General features: G+C 39.1%; 1 protein-coding gene across 2 annotated transcripts in view; it reads left to right on the top strand.

Moving 5' to 3' along the window:
- SLC1A2 (solute carrier family 1 member 2) overlaps positions 1 to 22,013 on the top strand; it is a 74,381-nt gene that overhangs the window by 28,978 nt on the left and 23,390 nt on the right. For both annotated transcript variants that reach the window (XM_065754987.1, XM_065754988.1), the window contains exons 2-4: positions 18,432 to 18,571; positions 20,478 to 20,630; positions 21,229 to 21,479. In XM_065754987.1, coding sequence (XP_065611059.1) covers positions 18,432 to 18,571; positions 20,478 to 20,630; positions 21,229 to 21,479 — 544 coding nt within the window. The remainder of the gene's footprint in view (positions 1 to 18,431; positions 18,572 to 20,477; positions 20,631 to 21,228; positions 21,480 to 22,013) is intronic.

The following is a 22,013-nucleotide window of genomic DNA, read 5'->3' on the forward strand; positions in this document are numbered from 1 at the left end:
TTGTACATCACAACTACACTAAAGCATAGGTTTTCCAGAATTCTCAGATTAATTTCAGATGTCAGAGATATGATGCAAGGATGAAGAATGTTAAGAAAATTGAGTTAATTTTGTGAATTTGATTTTATAACAGATGTTTAAACTGCCTGCAGAGTTTGTGTGAGGAAGGAATTTGAAGACAGAAATCTCAAGGCATGCCTTATTTTCTTCCTATGGAAATCAAATCACTTTATAGAAAAATACCTTGGCTGAACCATCAAAGTGTCACAACACGGAATGCTGTTATATTGCCACAGGACTTGTAATGGGGGTACCCAGATGGCTTTCTATTCTTCTTAATAGGCTGGGCTAAAGGTCAGATTATATTTTGTGAAGGGAAAAGTGAATCATGCTAATATCCCTTACCCAGCTAAAAATATATGGACCTGAGGTAATGAGAGACCTTAATTTCAGTGTATCTAAACTATTTTGTTCTGGGAATATGCTCTGAACTTTCTCTTGCCCAATTCTTCTCTAACCCAGAATATTGACTAAGATCTAAATCAGGCACTCAACTGAAAGACATGGTCAAGTTCCATCTAATGAAATCATTTCTACTTCGGGAAAGAGGTTATTGCTAGGCTTTCTGCACACAATTTTGATCAGTCATAGAAGCAGGTCATTCCTTCTCATACATATATTTGCAACTGATAGAAATAAATAAGCTTTTATTCTATAGAGGCCACAGCAAGAAAAACAACAAAAAAAAAAAGATGATTCCACAAGTGGTTGAGGCCATATAAATTGTATGTCTCAGTCACTGTGGAAGAGATGGTGGCTCAGAAAAGAAACGAAACATAAGGAGATTATAGGGGCAGGCAAGTGAGAGACAAAAAGGAGATGTACTGACCTTGTTTAACTTGGAAAAGCTAATTAATAAAGAGGAAAATCACAGTTTGGGATTCAGCCTGAAGGTGAGCTTTCTCTTAGGTGATGCTTATTAATAGTCTGGGGTATTAATATGTAATACTAGCCTGAAGAGTTATTATTTCTAGTAGAATTAAGTGAGTCTAGACTGTGACATATCATACCAGTGAATTTGTAGAAAATTTGTGAATAAACATGTTGTTAGATTCTTTTCTAAGTGAAAAATCTGCTCTTTGGGGAGTACAGATCTATCTTTTCTATTTCAAGATAAGTGCAGAAGGAGTTGAAATGTGACCTTTGACATGGTCGTAAATGAAGAAAGGGACTTACCCTATTAATTAGACAGTGTCCATCTCCTCAAGCTGTACTGATAATAGCTCTCCATTCTGTTAAATCTAGATCTGGAAACAAGAAGAGCTAAAAAGCCATTAGATGTTATCAGGGATATTTTAAAGGGCTGCAGAGAAGGTGAGGCTGTGCCACAAGGCAGATGTGATCAGTCTGCTGTTGTAATTTTCCATCTTTAGGGCAGTGATCCAAAGATTGTGCCTGAAGAGAGGGCTAAAACAAAGTGTTAGTGGGATGGGCGATACTTAGAAGAATGGATGATCGTGGTCTAATTTCTATTGGTGATGTATGTTCTAAAGAATAGAATTATAGAATATCCACACAAGACCACCCAAAAATCAGACCCTATGTCTGAGAGCATTGTCAGATGCTTCTTGAACTCTGGCAGCTTGGGGCCTTGACCACTGTCCTGGGGAGCCTGTTCCAGTGTGTGACCACCCTCTCAGTGAAGAGCTTTCTCCGAATATCCAACCTGACCTTCCCCTAAATAAGCTTTTAATTCAAAAGATACTTGAAGCTCTGTGTTTAAGGTGACCTGCAAGAGATGCTTTCATTCCACATTTACCTTGTGCTTAGATGAAGAACCTGCTTTGCAGTGCTTTTCCTCCTTGAATGATGCACACCTCAATGACAACAATTTGTGACAAGACTTGCTGCTTGTGTCTGGACATAGCTTAGAGAAGGCTCAGTCCACAGGGTATGTAGAGTGAAAAATGGTGAAAGGTGCTTGGCTTCCTGTTGAATACAAGTGGATTCTGGACTTTATATCTTTCTACACAAACATTAGCCTCTGTTATTTAACAACTGTGTTTTCTTGTTTATGTTGTGGTAAGTTCAGTTCACTGATGCAGTCACGTTAGTGTACCAGTTACACAAAATGGTCATTAACATACTAACCAAAAGGGGGCTGTCTGCTGTCAGCTTTCTTTTTCCAGCTACAACAACTGCTCTCTTTTGTGCTAAGTGTTGTGTGCTTTCACTTTTACTCCAGCATCTACTGAAAGCAGAGAGAAAGTGGCATTATATGTGTATGTATGCACATCCTGCACGGAAGTTCTTTAAAGTGCTTAAACGCTTTCATTGTGCGAAAGCTAAAACTGCCAACAGGAACAGAGGGCAGAGGCAAAGAAATCAGAGCAAGATTATTTCCTCCAAGACAGAATATCTCTTGTAGACCTCAGCTGTACTTATAGAAAAGAAGCTCAAGCTACCATTGAGTGCCTTAATGCAAACTCTAGTAATCCTGGAGTACAACAGTGAACACCAAAATATTCCCTTTGCTCATAGAACTGAGAAATTAATAGAAGGAAAAATGTATAGCCTACAACTCCTTTAATTTTAGGAAGGCTATTTATTGCCATATCTGTGTAAGTCCATGTTGGACATCAGCCCATAGAAGGAGTGGTTCTGGGAAAAGTGTAAGAAGTGCTCTGTGGGGTGCTTTTGGAGTACACCAGGGACATTGCTTCATCCTTCCACCTAGTGAAGAGTAATTGGTCTATGTCCTTAAGATGTAGGTTTGTCCTTTATCAATTTGTGTCCTGACAGTAATAAGCAGAGGGAAGGACATAAAGTAATGATAGCTCATCGTTAGCTGGCAGATGATGAGCTGAACACACTGTGTCCACTTTGAGAAAATTTTTAGCAACTGATAAGACAGATGCAATTGTCCTCAGCAGTCCCAAAGGCTGTAAGCCTTTGAAATATTTCATATGTCTCTACTGGGTGAGTGATGGATATCAACTATGTAGTTTTAGCTTTTAAAACTGAGGTTCCCCAACCCTCTCCTTCTTTTAGGCCATGGGAAGATAAACCCTAATTGAATGTAGAAACAAGCCTGGGCTTAGCGTATATCTGCACTAGAAAAATATTGTGTTAACAAAGCAAATGAACTTCCCTTGTAACGAGCGTGAAAGTGGACTGGCTGCTGGTGCAGATGTGCATTTCATCATCCTACACAATTTGTACTGCACTTCCTGCAACAAGGTAACAAGCCAGATTGTCTTCAACCTAAGTGATTTGTAAGAGGAGGAAGAGCAGTCAGCTTAAAGGTTTTATTTATTTTTTTTTTTATTTGTATAGAAAACACAGGAAACTGTAACAAGCTCTGGCTCTTCCAACCCCCACAATTCTGCGATTCTGTATGAGCTCTTAGAGTTACTGCCTTATGAAGGGACTTGTAGCAGGCCATGTAACTTAGGCACAGTTTGAACTCCCAAGTTCTGCCTGATGCAAATAATGCCAGAATAGGCAAGGGCAGGAGATTTTGTGCTTCCATTCTACCTAATTTTGGGATGCAGGATCTTAAGTTGTTTGAGAGTTTAGGTGGAAGGAAGCTAAAGGATGTTTGCTGATCCTGCATGCTCCAAAGCAGCAGGGAACCTCTGAGCAGTTGCCTTGCAGAACAGAGCACGGTCCATCCTTGTCTGGCACAGGGCTGATGTGAGCCCCATCATATCCTGGAGAGACCCAAAGGGCCCTTGTCTGGGGACATCAACAGGGCTGTGTCAGCTGTATAGAGCAGGGAAGGCACTGTGGCAGTTGTGGTTATTGGGGTGGGTTGTTGGCAGCCATCCTGTGGCTCTTCCACCATTAATGCCACAGGACTCCTGCAGGTAGTTGTGCTCAGTGCTTCTAGAGATTAATATCAAAAGAGGGAGCAGCCGAGGAACATTTTTTTAGACAAAAATATTCATCTAAAATGTAAAGGCCTTATGCTGATATTGAAAGGTGGGATTCCATACATGAATGTAACAGGGTAAGGCCCTGTTTTGTAACTTCTGTAACTTTTTTTTGTACCTTTGCAGTCTGGTCACATGCTTCCCCAATTTTTTTTTTTACTGAAATAGCTGTTCACTCTTACTATTCACATTTTGTGTTTATTTTTCAGCACAAGTGAAGAGTAATTATATTTTCTTGTCTAACACCTATGCTTCCTGTTATAAAAAATCAGTTGCACAACACCCGTGAGTCATTATTTGCGCTGATGACAAATTTTCAAAGGCAGTCTTGAAAGGCACGGAAAATATTAACAGTGTAAAAACCTATTGTGTCAGTCTTTGCCATGAAGGCAGTCAAATTACTAAAACCAGGAGCCAGAAGCAAAAATGCAGAGGCCATTAATTACCACCCTCACTTGTTGCAATCCTCCTGCAGAACCAGGTTTGTGAAAGGCCAGGCCTGTTAAGCAGCTCCTACCGGAACGACACTAGCGAGCACTGCAGCATGATGTGCTGCCCCGGCCCTTACCTGGCTCTGCGAGGCTGGGTCAGCACACACACCATGGTTTGGCAGCAAAATGGGATGCCGAGGAGCAAGGGGCATACATTTGCAAGAAACTATATTTTCTAGCTGCATAAGTGGGCCCATCGTCATTTCATATCAGTCGTCTTTTCTCTGAAATTAGGTCTTCACACTGTTCCCTTTACAAGCAATAATCATCTCCTCCTGCTCAGCTGGAAATATCAGTTTTTTCATTAGTTATTTTATGCTTCAGTTGCATAAGACTTTAAAGCTGAATAAGGTAGAAGGCAGCAGAACTGGAATGAATCTAAGTTTGAAATAAAGGGAGTTGTATTATAAAATGATGTAATTATCACCTAAAAATTAAAGTCCACTACTCAACTAAAATAGAGGAAGATTTCAAAATCTCTCTTTGTCTGATCCAAAACTCAAGCACAGTGCCATCCTTAGCAAGTTAGACTTAAGTTTAGCTCATATTAATTTCTGACATAATATTTTAGTGTGTAAGGTACTCATTTTAGAATAAATGCATCTTCTTTTTGGGGTAAAAAATTTGCCCATTTAGCTCCAGTGTAGCAAGAGGTGGAAGAGATTTTTCTCTTTTTATATATGCCATGACTGCCAGGCAAAAGTTCTCTGAAGACCGAGAGAAGTAAAACTTCATACTATGCCAGGAGAGCTGAAGACAGTGTGACCAGCTGCAGCTTTGAACCTAACGCAGCTGGCAAAGATAGTCCACTGCAATCAGTTGAAATGAACTGCAGTTTTTGCCTCTTAAAAGATCAAACGAACCTCTCAGGAAGGTCCAGTATCAGAAGAGATGCATTGATTCCGGCATGAAATTTTCCAAATGTTGGTTTCATATGCTCCTGGGAAGTGACTTTTTTCTAAGCACTGAGATACCAGCCCTTGCATGAAGCTGGAATTTTCCACTAGCCATGGAGAGGGCAGCAAGGAGTGGGGAATGGCCACCAGCTGCTGCAAAGAGGTGGAATGGGGATGGAAGAAATGGAGAGAGAGAGAAATTGGACAGAGAAAAATGCTGGGGGTAATGTGGGTAATTCATTTGAGGCAAACTATTATTCTGATGAATCTTCTGCTTTCTACTTGCTCATCGTGTATGATGCTGGCTGGAGAGCTCCTGTAAACGTCCCAAGAATGCAGTCACACTGTGTGTTATGTGCTCAGCGCAATGACTGAAAGGCATGTGATCACAGGAGACAATTGCTTCGGTAATGATCTTGTGTCCTCTGGCAGGGAAATGTGGCGACATTTAGACTATACTGACAGCAGTAAGAGAGCATTAAGAGCAGAAGTTGAATTCAGTATTTCAAGAATGATAACACTAGAAAAGATAGATTTACTGAATTGTGTTATGATAAACACAGCAATGAAAGCCCATCAGAAGCAACTTGAGCGTAAGTGGGAAAGATAAAAAATAAGGTAAATTCAAGTGATTTCTTGATTCCCAAGGAAAGATGCACAACTGCATAAGCACATTTTTTTCATTCTTTTCATTTTAAAGTACTTCAGTGATACAAACTTTTGCCCTTTGGATTGGTGATACCTGTTAATTAATCAGGCAGAAAAATATCAGAGATTAAATTGACTCATTGGTACTGCAGGATATATGGAAAGAACAGGAGAATTGTAAAGAGTATTTGAACAGAATGCTTCCTCAGTTTTGCTAAGCTTAAGTGTCAGAATTCCTTGTTTAGGTTTGTACTTAGCTGATGATAAGCAATTAAACTAGCCTGTCCTGTGCTGTTTGTGGTGACACAGAGCTAAATCATGCCTCATGTGGATGTTTAATATGGATTTCTTCACTTCTTTGAAAGCAAAATACACATGCTGTAAAGTGCTCAGCACCAGAGCTGCAGCATATGAAGTTGGTCTGAATCTATGTGCAAATTCACCTCCCCTGAGCATTATAGTGCCCTAGAATTTGGGCACAGCCACACCACTTCCTAACCCATTTTATTTTCAGCGTGTCCACCACACCTGTTTCCCAACTTCATGGTTTCTGACAGAACAATCTTTGTTGATGAGCAGTAAGCTGTAAATGTAAATGAAGAAAGTGCTGCTGGCTCTCAGTGAGGACCCCGGGGCATGTTGTCCTGGCAGCTCAAACTTAGGTTGGGGTGTCCAGGCTCAAAAGCTGTGTGCAAAGCTGGAGCTTCACTAACAACACTGCCGCAGCAGTGGGCTATTAGTGGAAGCTCCCTCTAGTGTTAAAGCAACAATGTAAAAATGCTATGAATAAAAGCAACGTATAAATAAAAGCCTCCATAGTCCTAAAAGTCAAAACTGCTTAGGTGGTTTGCACGTAATGAAAAAAATGCTGGGATCATTTAAAATAGTACTGGCTTCAAAGTCTCTAAGTAGACAGAAGTCTAATATTTAGTCACTTAAAATAAAATGTGTGCAGTCAAAAATGTGTGTTTCCCATAATCATTATTTAGACAGTGGTTGCTTTCAGCTTGCAATTCTGTTGTAAGCCTTTTGTTAGAAGAAATAGCCTAGTAAATTGTAGGGTCATATTTTTCTGTGGTTTGTTGGTTAGCGCTCAGTTCAATAACCCACATAAACATATGCTTCACTGTAAGGACTTGTGTAAGAGCTGCTGAGTTAACAAATAGCTGGATCCCAAGAGATCACTACTGGTTAGATTAAGAGGGCAGAAAATGGTGTTTGGGTGTGACATGTGCTGTTGGTGAGCCTCAAGTTTTGTGCATTTACTCTGACACTGGTCTGGGAACAAGCTGGGCATTATACCAAGGGCTTTAATGCTTCACACAGTTCTACTAGCCCTTTCCAAACTCACTTAAGGACATCCATCCCATCGCTTAGATTGTTAAGTGGCATGGGCAGTTTTACTTTCAGAAGTTATCGACAAGAATTAAAATTAGACTTTCCTAACTCCAATTTTTGGCAAACGCTCAAATAACTTTAGTAGAAATCTCAACAACAACAACAAAAAAAAAACAGAATAAAAACCTTAGGGTCTTGCTTTGACATTTTATTCCTTTAATTGCATCACCCTAAAATGCACTGTCATTTTGTTGGACAATATATGCTTTGGAATTTGCCATGGTAAACATATTGCTATAATAAACATAGCTGGAGGTTAAGATCTTTCTGTAATTCATGATTTGAGATGTAGATGAGCATATTTCAAGCTAAATCTCTAAGTTCTCTGTGTACAACATGTTCTGCTGAGGTCAGCAATGCCACCTCAGGTTTGGCCTCCTAAGAAGTCTTGTCTAACAAGGAAGAAAGCCTAAAACACTCACAATGCGTGCTTGGACTTTTTCTAACTTTGTACTAAAGGAGCCTGATAGCTTATGTGGAGATGGCACTTGAAATCTCCAGCCTACAGGCTGATGAATTCCAAGATGATACTTCAGAAATCGCCATGCTGCACACTCATCTTGCTGCCATGTCCTAGGCATGTAGGGCACTGTCAGGGACCTGAAACTCTGAGCCCTCAAATTCGACCTCCTTCATATTATAAACCACTAGGATGAGAACTACAGAATTTAGTAAACCTTTTTAGATTCCCCCCTGAGATCTTTGAAAAATTCAAGTTTCAGTTACAGAAATCAGCCAAGATGAGGAAATTCACCCTAGTGTTCACAGAAGCTGTTCAGCTCTCACACAGTGACAGTAGCTGTGTTCTGCAGAAAGCTGGCTGTTGCATCTTGCTATTGAGTCTCAGACTTAAGCACATGTGCAGTCCTGCCTTCAACACACCCATAGTAGCTGTACCTCTCCATCCCAAAGAAAGGCATTTCCTCACAAAGGAGTGCTAGGCTCAGCTGGAATAGTTCAGCTGAAGCTACCCACAGTGCCGTACTACAGTCCAGTAGACAATATCAAGTAAACAGCAAAAATAAAACGTTCAAGAAAATGTATTGTTAAGACAAACTTAGGGAATGCCAAAAATAATCCTGTTCTTGCCAGTGCTGAAACTCTCTCAACTCTTATGCATCTGTATAATGAGTATATGCAGACTTTGGGGAGACAAAGACAGTTCAGTCTTGTGCACTGCCCCTGAACTGGATCCTCCGGCAGAGTGATGTGCCCTGAGGGCATCACATATGTAACATATAAGAGAAAACAACCCTATCATCTATGATAATCCACCTTTTGGTCTGTAATCCTAAATACACAGTTCTTTCTGAAAGCCTTTCTGTATTCATGAGCTTCCATCATAAACGCCGCATTTTTCTGGGCACAGTTTGCAGTTTCCTAGCAGACATGCTGATGGGGAAGAGTCAGAAACAGATTACCTGAATATCCTCTTTCGCTGAATGTCCACTCCATTTCATCCAGCTATTTGAGTCAAATTACTAGTCAGTGTGAAAAGGAAACTCTCCCCGACTTTCCCAAAACTGCAGGTGCAATGTGTTTGCTACTATTTGATTTCTTTCAAAGGTACAGTATGAAAAGAGGGCTCCAAACCCCAGTGTAATTATAAAGGCACGTGAGGCAAAGAAGAAGATGCTTTACACTGGGTTGAAATTATTGCTGCATTTTAGGATTGACTCCATAAAAGGCCTCTGCAGTTCCAGCAGATGGCATGCACTCATCAAAGCTTGCTCTGTGCAATCATAAATACTGCTCCAAGCAACAGCTGTCAGAAAGGATAAGACAGCTCATGCTGAGCTTGAGGAGCTAAAATAATTTGTCACGAGAGATTCTGTTATGCTACACTTGATTTCTATAATCTCTTTAACACACTACAGGAAGTTAGTGTGTCTTCAAAACTAAGTTTCTTTGCTTTTTCAGGGCTCAGCCCAATCATTTTTTCTCGAGACTGTTCTCAGGAAAAAGAAAACACGAACAGACTTCAGCCAAAGTCATTCTGCCAGAGCAATAGCTGCTATTAAAACAATCTGAATATCTGGCTATAATAAAAGTGTATTGGCACTAAAGAAAAGTAGGGACTCTGGAAAAATAATTGCAAAATGAGTAACAAGAAGAATGACTCCAAGTTTCTTGAACAGGATGCATTTTAAGCAAGGATGTGCATTATGATGAGAGAAAAGAATGTCTTTTGTTCAAAACAAAAAAATAGACATTCTGCTTCTGAAATGAATAAATACATTGTACTGGTGAACAGATACAATCTTATACTAAAAGACTTCTACACTCGAGCACAGTTCCTTGTCACTCACAGATTGCAGTGGTAAATTAGTTAATAGTTGTTTAGAATTTCCTTTAAGAAATCTCAGAGAACACCATTATCTACAGCAGCAGCAGAATTAACATCTGTTAGGGTGCATACAGGCAAACTGGGACTTTCTGAATTTCCATACGCTAATTCAAGCGCTGACATTTTCTGCATAGACATTCAACTGTTTTCCTGTAATCTCCTTCGTAGTCGCTCTTTGTGCAAACAGTTTCTGACTTTATCCACAGTGCTTTCTGGAAGAGAGATTTCCCCACACAGGAAGCACTGAGAAATGCTTTAGAACAGAATTAGTGTTGGACTCAGTGTTGTGTGCTGGCCCATTGACAAATATCTCATGGAAGAGAATGTGCTTTTTTGTGTTGGCTTCTTTTTATTAAGTTTATCTGAAGTCTAGTCAATCTTGAATCTATTTATGTCCTCCACAGTGTTCAGAGGAAAATGCTGAAAATGTGAAAGGTCAGCTCTCCCACACTTTAGCCACTGAAAGTCAGAGAGAAGCTTTTTTTTTTTCTGGTTAAATGTGCGTAGTAAACTTAGCACTTCCCACTTCTTGGAATACTTTATGCAGCTTCTAGACTATACTGGAAATGAAAGGTGAGGCTTCAGAAAGAGAAACAATTTGCTTGAAAGTTAAAGCAAAGTACAGAGTTAGTAAGACTGCTAATGCATCTCATTGGTACTTGCTTGCTGCTGTCAAAGCTATAGGGACTTTCAAAGCAGATACCAAAAGCAGCAGTTTTCCTTCCTTGTTTTTTTTTTCTGCTCATTGACACATCATGCTTTTGTTAATAACTAGTTAATAAATACATTTAATGAGAAAATACACAAATAAGATGGAATCTTTATAACAGATCACTAATAGTGTCTAAATGAATGCTAATAATTGTGTTCAGATGTAGTTTAAACTTATTTAATGGTAGAGTTGTGATGCGCTCATTCAGCCATGGATGTTTAGCTGCCCACTAGGAACTTGTTCTGTGCAGTGATGTAGTCTAAAATCACTGGCACAGTTTCTTTTTCTGACAAACTTTTCAGAACTTACCAGAGGAAAAAGTCTTTCAAGAGCCATCACTCAAGAAATAAATTCATAGGAGGAATGCGGAGCTTGCATTTTTTTTTTCCTGTCATCATGGCAACGTTAATTCATACTGTCTCAATCAGAGCTCCTTGTTTGGTCTGCCTTTCTGTGAACAACACTGGATTATATCTATAAAAAAAACCCCTAACACCTCACTCTGCTGTCCCAGCCAGCATGCCTAGGAGCTGCTACGTTTCTGATCTTTGTCCAATCTAACTGGTTTAATAATCTTAGCTCAGTGCTCTTGAGAGCACTGTGTTAATCCCCAGTCATCTCACAGCCTTTTTCTTTGTGTTACCTGGCACACCCCAGGTAGAAGCAAAGATCATGATTTTATTTGTCTCAAAGTTTCTGAGCATGTAAGTAGATAGTTTTTACATAAAGCACATTATTATGTCCTTTGCCATAATAATAATATGATTAATCTTTAATTCTATTACTCTTTATCTCAGTCTCAGTATGTAATTCCGGGGTCATGAAGCAATCAAAGCAGTGTTCACAGGTTGTATACTACTGTAAAGCCCTAACAGAAATTTGGCAGTTAAAAAATACTCCACACGTACACCATAACAGTAATAAAAGATAGTATTTACAGTGGTTACTGTACTGTGTGTTTTAATTTTTATTTTTATTTTTTACTTTAGATAGGGTGATAGATTACGATCCCTGTAGATGGAAATGCACCTTATTTACTCCAGTTTAGAAACAAGCCCAGCAGCTGTCCTTCCACAAAGAACTGATATTCCATTTAAGGTGTAAAACTTTTAAGTTCACTCTATCTTTACTCTGTCACAGTTGGATTTCATTTTATTTTTTTTTAGGTTGATTAGGTATAAAATTAAGAATCAGGAAAGCAGATTGTCATTGGATAGTGCCGAAGTCTCACATAACCATGTCAGCACCAAATTTGAAGTCTTGTTAGAAAAAAAGAGAGTTCATAGCCACATCTTTACCTGATGTGAATCAGAGGGCCTAGCATACAGAGAGAATCATGGAAACTTTTCCTTTGTCTGCTAAAATGTGAAAAATATTACAAACTGTCTTCATAAAACCTACAGCTAATCTCTGTTAAGGGCATATTATTTCACCCTCAAGAAGCTCGCATGAAGTCTTTCCTTATTCACTCTACTTTGTAGTCTGGTCAACACATACACAGACACAACAGGCACTTGGTTCCGGTAGTTATGCAACAAGGGGATTTCCATTCTATTTACTTTTGCTCTAGTAAAGTGCTGCAGATCTTCCTTGCCCAAAACCATGGAAAATCTCTTGATGCTGTCTCTGTGAGGTCTAGAAAAGCACATTCCCCATCTTCTTTGGAACTGGAACTTAACATCTTTCTGTCAAGCTTTGTCGTGCCACTATATTAGGAAATTAATTTTCTAATACATACTCACACAACCACTCTCATTGAGGTATTAAAACCAGGTTTTCATATGAGTGAATAAGACACCCCAAGAAGTGATGGCTGCTTGTAGTGCCCCAGCTGTGTGCTGATGTAGCTCCTTGTCACTGTTGCCACCCATAAAACACATAGGTGTCATCCCAATTCCTTTCTCTTCCAGCTACCTGTAACTCCCAAAAGTAAAACAAAAATCAGGATTTCACTTGCCTTTGTGTTCCTAGGTCTTGACTTGCATTGCTAGGTGTAAAATAAAATCATCTTCATTTTAACAAAACCAGCATGATTCAATGTGATCTATGGATTTCATGTGGTTTATGGTGTAGGGTTCCATGAGAAATGAGCCTTAGTTCACAGCTTCCCTAAAAGGACTTATTTACTTTTCCATAATAATATGGAACAAAGTGCTATGTACATATATTAGTCAATCAAACATTAAAGAAAAATCTTAGCTCCTCAATGGTATTTGTGGCAAGATCTGCATACATAGGTAAAAAAGGACCCTATGAAAAAAAAATTATCACCTTACACTTCATTTTCATGGCTTCTGCTTCCAAATGGCCCCTGAACTACACTTTCCCCACCAAAAAATTAAGCTTCCTGAGCCATATTCAAAAGCTGGAGGAACTGTTGAAAGTAGCATTTAGTCATTGGAAACTTTATACTACTTCAGTAGGTTTTTAAAAATGCAAACAGATTGAACCTAAGTTCAAAGTCTGCAAACTCAGAGCATGAAGATTTCTTTTTTTCCTAAATGACCTCAAAGAACAATATTTTAAAATGTCAGAAGAAAGTGATGCATGTTACTGCAAACTAATTTGGAGAGCATTTCGCCCAGGCCACTCTTCCCTGCGGGTTCTATGAGGATGCCTCTGGTCAGCTATTTAGATCTGATTATGTTAAACTAGGAGAATGTATACTAAATGCTAACTTGGCAGAAATAACATAGTTGTAAAATGATTCAGGGAGAAAACTCCTTCCCCTATTGCAAAAAGCAAGTCATGCTGCAGGGTGTTGCTTATGCCAGTCTCTAGGTCAAATCAGACTTCACGGTCAGTGACCGTCTGCACTCAGAATTCATTACTGTCCTGCAAATGGAAAGGAAAACCCTACATAGCAGTTGAAAATGAATAGAAGAGCTTAGTGAAAGGCTTAAAATAAACCCTTCATTAACACAGACTAAGCATTCCTTTAGTAGATGTATGTTTTTTGTATAAGAGTTTACCGTGAAACTAGGAGGAGGTTGGTGCTTGAGCCTTGTTTCACAAGGGCTGCGGCAGACAATCTAATCTCCTGGCATCCAACTAATGAAATCCCTCTTGGTGATATTATCCAAGTCTTTCTAGTCACTCATCTTTCATCTAACAGCCAGAGTGGACTCTTTCCTATGGAGTCAGGTGATGACTGAGGTGGAACAGATCTGTCAGTCACAAACAGAGCACGTGCCCCAGAATCACTACAGTTGCACTAATTCTCCTGTACTCCAAAGAATAGTTACAATCCTAAGCCAAACATTACTGCTAACAAAATTCATTTAAGGTAGGTTAAGCTCTCGCTTACTCCCATGTAATTCCACTGGGCGCTGGAATAAGCTCAGAGAGCAAGTGCTCATCAAAATTACTGTATACCAAGCTTCATTATACCATTTTTGTCATGGTATCTTGGTGACAACGTTTACAATACTTGCCTCAACATTAGACAATTGAGCTTTTTATTTTGAGGTCAAGCTAAGTTTTTTATCTTCTTAAAAAGGCCATTTCTTACAGGAACAACTGAGCAAGCACTATTTATGTCTGCTGCTTACTCATCACTTAGAATAGATCCATGCTTGGTTTGACAGCAAACATCCAGTTCAAGAGGTGTTCCCAGAACCTAAAACGTGTCTGCTATGCCCACGGTTGCTTTCTCAAAAACAGCTCTAGATGCTCAGACTGAACTGCCACAAAAGATAAGCCAGTGCTTTATTCCTGGCATTCCAGAATAAGAGTGCTGATTCTCTTACTAAAGGTATTGCTAGAAACCTGTTACTCTACTATGTAAATCTTAACGTACCCCCAAGTTATTTTGCCAAGTCTCAAATAATTGATTACCCTCATTCAGTTGTCTTGCTCTAAAGTAGCCATTTATTTCACTAATGAGAGCCAGCAATCTAAGCAGCTCACCATGTCCCAAAACCAAAAACCTCTAAGTAACCAAAGCAGACTTTTATACTGAGAATTACCTGCTTGATTATTTGGCACAGCTGCAATACTTTATGCAGACTAAACACCATCACTGCTGATTTGCCCTGTCCTCAGCATCTGTTTTTGCTAGCCTCATTACAATCTTTGCATATGTTTTTCACTTAGATTACAGATCTTTCCTTGTGGTCTCTGCTTTAGGTTGATGTCAAACTAGGTATGTGTTCCAATGACTGATTGGAATTTAATGTGTATTGTCACTTCAGCGCTATGTGAATTGTTAACCCTTAACTTTTGTGAGGAAATGAGTTTATATTTTCTAACTAAGCAAATGATTTTTTCATCCCCTTATACATAGAGTCTTCAATGGGAATGTGAGAAAGAAAGGAGTGAAAATGAAATATAACAGCAGACTTTCCCAGAGGGAGGTAAAATAAAACCTAAGATAAATGCTTGAAGGAAATAGGACTGAAAACCCCAGAAGCCCAGAAGTTCTAGTGAATTGTTTTCCTACATTTTTACACAATTATGTCTAATAACCAGAAAGCGAAACAAACAGCAACAAACAGCAATCTAGCTTGTGGTATGTGCTGTTGCACATGGCTACGCATTTTCCAGTATTTGCTTTAAATTTTTACAAGCCCCATCATTGTGTTCCAGTGCCTGGAATTGGCAGAAAATACTCTCTTCAGTTTGAAGGTCTCGGTTCTTATAGGTCCCTGTGGGCCTATTCCACAGCTTAGCTGTTTGGCTGCTTGTCATTATGACATATGAAAATAGAGAGCAGCGCTAATTTGTATTACAGTACTCTAGAGCTTCAGTGACGTTAGACTAAAAGAGGTTTTGGTCTGATGTGTTCCAAATGAGCATTCAGAATATTTGGCTGGTTTGAATAGCCGTGGAAACTCTTTACAGTGGAAGAGCAGTTTATTTAGCGAAGATGATCATCAGCGTGTTTGAAAGAACACGGCTGCTGAAGCACATCTCATACTGTCTCACGATACCTAACGTAATAGCAACAGAACCGACACAATGAGAAGGTGTTACAAAGAAAGAAGAAAATGGAACGCTCACCTGTCTGAAGATCTAGGCTTACAGGAAAAACTCCACAAAGGAGGGACCTCCAACAAGAGACCCCTCCTTAGTGGCAGTCAGCCCTTAAATGGGGTCTAAGAGGGGTTGAGCCTGGCTTCACCTGTGCTCCCAGGGCTGACTGGGCTTTTTCTCCAGGTGTTCAATCAGTGGTTCAGGCTGTGACTCAGCAGTTGCCATACAACTATGTACAGAAGTACCATTAACATGGAGCTAGTTCACTGAATTCAATCTCAAGCTCAGTCCCTTAAGCCCCAAGTCTATTTCCATGATTCAGAGGTCAAGCAGATTTTCATCACCTAAAACTAAAGAGAAAATTTCTGGAGCGTAACACTGATATAGTCATTGCTACAGAAGAAGCTTCTCTTACAGTTCACAGCAGATTTTTATTTTGTTGCTGTCTTCCTTACCCAACCCCCAGCACCCTACAGCCTCCTCAAGAGCTTTGTCTCTCTGGTCTGGTGATAGAAATCTCAGTGCAGTGCTAACAGTGCAGATGCTTAGATAATTGATCGCTGCAGTCCCATTTTATATGTGATTATATCCACTTGTCAACACTTTTTGTGACACATCTGCACAGTTTACATATTTTTTGTGTTAGGTCCTTCTCTTTGCATACAAAAATAAAAACACAGAAATTACATACCAGTCAGAATTTCTGTCCTTGCTGGAAGTTTGCTTGCAATCTTGAAGACCTAGAAGGTACAAAGATCATTTTTTGCACTTCAGAGAAAAGCGCACCATGATATGAAGTTCCTGGAAATTTAGAAACAGCTTTAAAGAGACTTCTGCCCTCACTTCCTACTCATCTCAGTGATACTTGGATACAAGAGGATGTTTGCTATAACACAGAAACTCTGTGTTGTCTGAGAACCTCAAGCAGGGCTGGCTTCAGTGCACTTGGAATGTAATCCTGAGTGGTGGCTCCAGCTGCAGGAGCAGTCCCACTATCCCTTTGCCTCATGAGCCTCTGTTTGGATGCTGACCATGCTCCAAGGGCAAGAAGCAGAAGTGCTGGGAGCAGTCCTAGAAAGATGTGTGGCTTCAGCAGGGGCTTCTGCTTACTGACCCACTCTAGTTCTGCCAGTAATTTGCTACTGGAAGATCATCTAATATTTTCCTTTGAATTACTTTCAACTGCCCATAATTCAACATTTCAGATGAGTATATAATCAGTCTTTGGTGAATAGAGGTCTAAACAAGCGCTGCACTTATATCCAGAGTACAAGTGAGACTGGAAGTAGTCCCTAGTTGTAAAATTTAGATCCTAATCTCCTTAATTCTGTGGCATGCTTCTACCTGCGATTTCAAGTCTCTGTGACCCATGTGCATGAACAGTAAAGGCACTATTTCCTTTTTCTTATGGCACCTCATATAACTGCAGATTGTCCTCTAGTTCTTATTTACATCTGATAGTTGTGCTCACACGTTTCCAGGAAGAAGGTATGCCACTCATTTAAGCTGTCAGAACGTGCAGATATTCTTGTTTGCTATTCCTATCAGAAGTACATTTTACCACTTTAAAATTTTATAAAATGTACATCTAAATCACAACAATTAGAAGTCACCCATGTCTCTTAAGAAATTGTATTGCCTGATATATTTTTAACTGGCACACTTTTAACAACCAACTGTATTGGAAAGAAATGCCATTTCACTATCAGTGGCAACATCACAGAACTATTTTTGTGACTCTCTATCGAGAAACTTTATGAAGACAATGAACTGTGCTGTCTATAATAAAGCAATATTTTGCCTCTCCACAGATGCTTTAGCTTGCTGTAGTCTTTGTGGCTGTCATAGTGATGTGCTCCAGACAGACTTATAGTGGAGTGATATATATATAGATTAAAACGTAATAGAGCATCCAAGTTTTGTCTGTCATATATTTTTCTTTTAGCTCTGTAAACCTCAATCTAATACTGTAGATGCAGATTTGTTTTCTTTTCTTTTTTTTTTTTCTAAAATCTTGTCCTATACTGGCATAGACCAGATCTCTTAATCTTTTTTTTTTCTTGACAATAAAAATTGTGTTCTTCAAATATTTCTCATATTTAGATAGATGGTTGTAGGGTTTGTGGAAACTGTTTTATTTGCAGCAGTTTTGTTTCTTTTTCTTTTTTTCCAAAGTATATGTAAAGCTTTTGTTTATAAAAAGTAAATCTATTGCTAATGATTTCTCAGGCACTGAAAAAGTTGGAAGCATTTCTTTCAAATGTTTACACTCATGAGCATCACTTACTCAAATATATAATAGTTTGTAAAAAAACAAATATATGAATACACGTGCACACATATATACATATATTTTCCTTTAAACATTACAAATTCAGTAAAACCAAAGGCTTTCTTGTGGAATGTGTAATTTTCTGTCTTTTTTTTTTTTGTTATTAACAGTTGATCAAATCTCATTAGAACCCGGCTGAAAAAGATTCTTTCAACCTCTGCATTTTGATTATATTACAATAAAATGTTACTTGTTTAAATGAAAAGTTTTTGGAATTGTATGCAAAATATTCTTGAATGTGTTGTTTTACCAACAAATCCTCATTTTTAGACTCTTTTGTTCTGAATTGGAATTAAACAAGGCATTAAACTACATTTTTCTGTTAATATAAACTCTGCTTTTCTGCCATCTTTCCTATTTCAGTGGACTGCTAGGATTTCTGGGAAAATCAAATTCCCCAGATCATAACAAATCAGTTAATCCATGAAACAGTGAGGGTGCCTTGTGAAGTCATTCTGTTTGCAAGAGAACTCCAAAACGTACCCTAATGGCTCCACATCTAGAAGAGCCATGTCAGACAGTAACATTTCAGAGGCCTCTCTCCTTACAGCTGTAATGATACGGTGTTTATGAAATGTGGGAAGTGATGGAATATGCATCAGATTCCCCAGTTACATGCGATGGAAGTAATCCAGGCTTTCCTCTCCCTTTTGGCATCTTGTGTTCTAACTTCTACTTGATTTTCATTTTTACTCTAGTGCCAACAATATGCCGAAGCAAGTAGAAGTGCGGATGCATGAAAGTCATTTGAGTCCAGTGGAGCACAGATCCAGGAACATATGTGTGCAGTTCTTCAAGTCGCTTCGCAGGAATCTGCTCCTGACTCTTACTGTATTTGGTAAGCTACATCTGCCTGTCGGGGTGCTAAGCAGATCTGTACTTGGTGTAGGACCACAACCCCTTTCTGTGCTCATCTGCTCTTCTAGCTGAACAGTCACACAGTAAGTAGGACACCTTTAGGCACTGTCCCTCCAGTCCAAGTGCTCAGGGCGTTATTAACACAATATGGAACAAGTCCACACAACTGAGCTACCTACTGTCTCTGGTTTTGAGTGGAATGTAACCCAAGTCCCAAGGGGAGTCAGATTGATGTCATTCAGTAAAACCAAATGCCCTGCACGTTTTTTCTCTGTTTCTTTAAAAAGGAGAAAAACTTTCAAAATTTACATTTTCTCATCTTTTGTATCTCTCAGTTCACGCTCTGCTGCTGTTAAGGTTTTTCCCCCTCTTTAGCTGTAAGCCAGTGCTCAGTGATCTCATCCTGAATATTACCTCTGGCTTTAGCAACTTCCAAATATGGAAGTTTGACATTTTATTGTGGTCCCCTGGCTCTTTGCCTGGCTCATTTTCACTGACAGCCTAACAGCGTAACGCAGCAAATTCATAGACATACTCTGTTCTGTTATTGTTTGAAAAACCAGCAGCAGCAGCTGGTTGTGAGCTGCAAATCTCACAGCCATATTTTTAAGCATTCAAAACCCATACTGCTGAAGTGTTTAGACAGAGTATTTGCATTGAATCATCTGTAGAAGGCGGCTGATGCAATTCCATAAAAGTTTTAAGTTAACTTATATTCTGCATTTTATCAAACTGATACTTCAAAGAGTCGTAGTTGCTACAGATCACAACTTAGTCTCTGCTGTCAGATTTTGTTACAATTGAGCTTTTATAATGAACTTGGGATAAAAAGAAGACAAAAGCATCCTGGATGTAGACATAAAATATCCATCCACAAAGACCCTGATATGGAAGTAAACGTGGCCTTTCTCCACATAGACAGGACTTTACCAGCCTCAGCACTGAGAGGATTTTAGGTGTTCTCACAGTACTTTTGTGATGAAGAAATTCTTTGTGGTAATGACTATTAGAGAGTGTTAGTACCATGAGAACTGAAGGATGCAGTCCACCAAAGGGAAGTAGTAATAAACTAGTACCAAGAATCAGATTTTTCTTCAATCAAGTTTTCTTAACATGCTGCATTACAAGACACATTAAAGGATGAATAACAGCTCTGTAGTAGTAATATCTGTTTTGAGTAGAGAAGTGGTATCTGGTTGCCTGAAAGATCAGTCAGGACTTGGAGCTGGAGGTAAGCTGGAATTGACTAGATCATTTGATAGCTTAATTCCCCAGTTTGCTTAGTAGTGTGCTGACAATGACAGAATCAGAGATGACCAAGATGCTAGTAAATAACTGATACTCCCCTCCAACACCTCCCAGGTCACACTTGAAACTGTTTTCCTCTCAGGACTATTCTAGCTTTCCTGTAGGGTTATTTTTAGGCTGTAAAATAGCTACTTATGCAGTTTGCTTTCAAGCATTATCATTCTTACACCAAGAGCTAGATGTCATTCCAAGAAGAATCCCAACCCTGAATGACTTACATCACTACATCTCCTTGCCTCAGGTTTGCCTGCATTTCACTCTCCCATAGTATGTTACAAGGACTACACAGTATTATTAAATCTCAATAATATTGTGGGGAAAATAGAATGCGGAAGCAAAATAGCATACTAGGTGCAAACTCCAGGACTGTTTCTCTTTAGCTGTGACATATATGGTAAGCATGCTATAGCTGGTATCAATCAGAGGGTTATGCTTTCCAGAATCAGTCTCTCTACTAAAAAAATAGCCACCTTCCAGAACTATATTTCTTCTAGGCTTTTCTGACAGATAATCAATGAACACGGGTCAATTCATGTACATTTTTCTTGTCTACCTGCTCTCTTTTACTCTCCTTCCAGGTGTTATCCTGGGTGCATTATGTGGGGGTCTTCTTCGTCTAGCAACTCCTATTGACCCTGACATCATCATGTTAATAGCCTTCCCAGGAGATATACTTATGAGGATGCTAAAAATGTTGATCCTCCCTTTAATTATCTCCAGTTTAATCACAGGTAAGATCTATTAGCCATAAATACTTTAAGGTGCTTGCTACAGAAATCACCTGGTTTGCTGTTCATGCCTGAGTATGCAATCCTGTCAGGGATTTTTCACTTGTAGTGTGTATTTGGAGTTAATTTAATTTATTGACTTTAATAGATAGATACTCTAGTGAATTTATTTTCAAAAACATGCTGACATACCACCTTCTTGAAGATGAGAATTTTCTTGACGTGCTTTTTCACCCAGTTCCTGCATTGAACCTTGTGAATTGAGGTGTCATGACAGTAAAATGCCTTTCCTTCTTAAATCTGTGCTGTCAGCCACAATGTGAACAATATGCAGTAATAAGAGCAAAAGGTGGTATGGACTCTTCTTTATCTTTTGATGTCTCCTGTGCAGTCAGATGGAATTTCAGATTATTCTCTTTAAAGTAGTAACAGCAGACATTGTTCACATAAGATGTGGAGGGAGAAGTTTCAGCAAGAATTTCACAAGGAAAAAAGTAGGCAGACATTAACATTTGCAAATTACACAGTATTTTCTATGATGCTTATTGAATTGGATATTGAGTGTCTGTTTGTTTGTTTCTTAAAAATAAAACACATGCAGGACTGTCTGGTTTAGATGCTAAAGCAAGTGGCCGATTGGGAACGAGAGCCATGGTCTACTACATGTCCACCACTATTATTGCTGCCGTGCTGGGTGTGATTCTGGTTTTAGCTATCCATCCAGGGAATCCAAAACTCAAGAAACAGCTTGGTCAAGGGAAAAAGAATGATGAAGTATCTAGTCTGGATGCTTTCTTGGATCTGATCCGAAACCTGTTCCCTGAAAATCTAGTCCAAGCATGTTTTCAGCAGGTAAATCCTACTTTTTGGGACTATTTTTTAAACCTTCTTTTATTGACCAAGTTTGTCTACAGAGTTAGTGACACTATGCAGATGAAGAATGACAGAAATGATGATGCAAAGAGAAATACAGGTCTTAGGACTTGAGCAGGTAAATGAAAGAACGTTATCTGTAGCTGTTTTGTTTAGTAATTGTTATTTAATTTCATTTTTTTTATAGATTACTTAGAACCAAACTAAAAATAATCTTAAAAACTTTTCTTCATTTTTCAGACAATATATAAGGGCAAGAATGCTGGCTTGGGGTTGAGTGGCTGATGACTTTTATTGAATTTGGTCTTGGTTCTTAGTTATGAAGGTGATGTAGCTCCCTGTGTATAATAAATGGGTGATCTTCATTCAGGCTGGCTGCCAGTGCAAATGCACTGTGAAACCCAACCTCCCATAACTTCCATTATATCAAAAGATTATAGTACTGTATGGAGATAATACACTCAGGTGACTGATCCACCCACAGGTGGCTCCATCATGCCAGGTTTGAAGCAT

This window comes from Cyrtonyx montezumae, unplaced genomic scaffold (assembly GCF_038088225.1).
Source record: "Cyrtonyx montezumae isolate F1298 unplaced genomic scaffold, pur_monq_1.0 scaffold_10, whole genome shotgun sequence".
Lineage (NCBI taxonomy): Eukaryota > Metazoa > Chordata > Aves > Galliformes > Odontophoridae > Cyrtonyx > Cyrtonyx montezumae.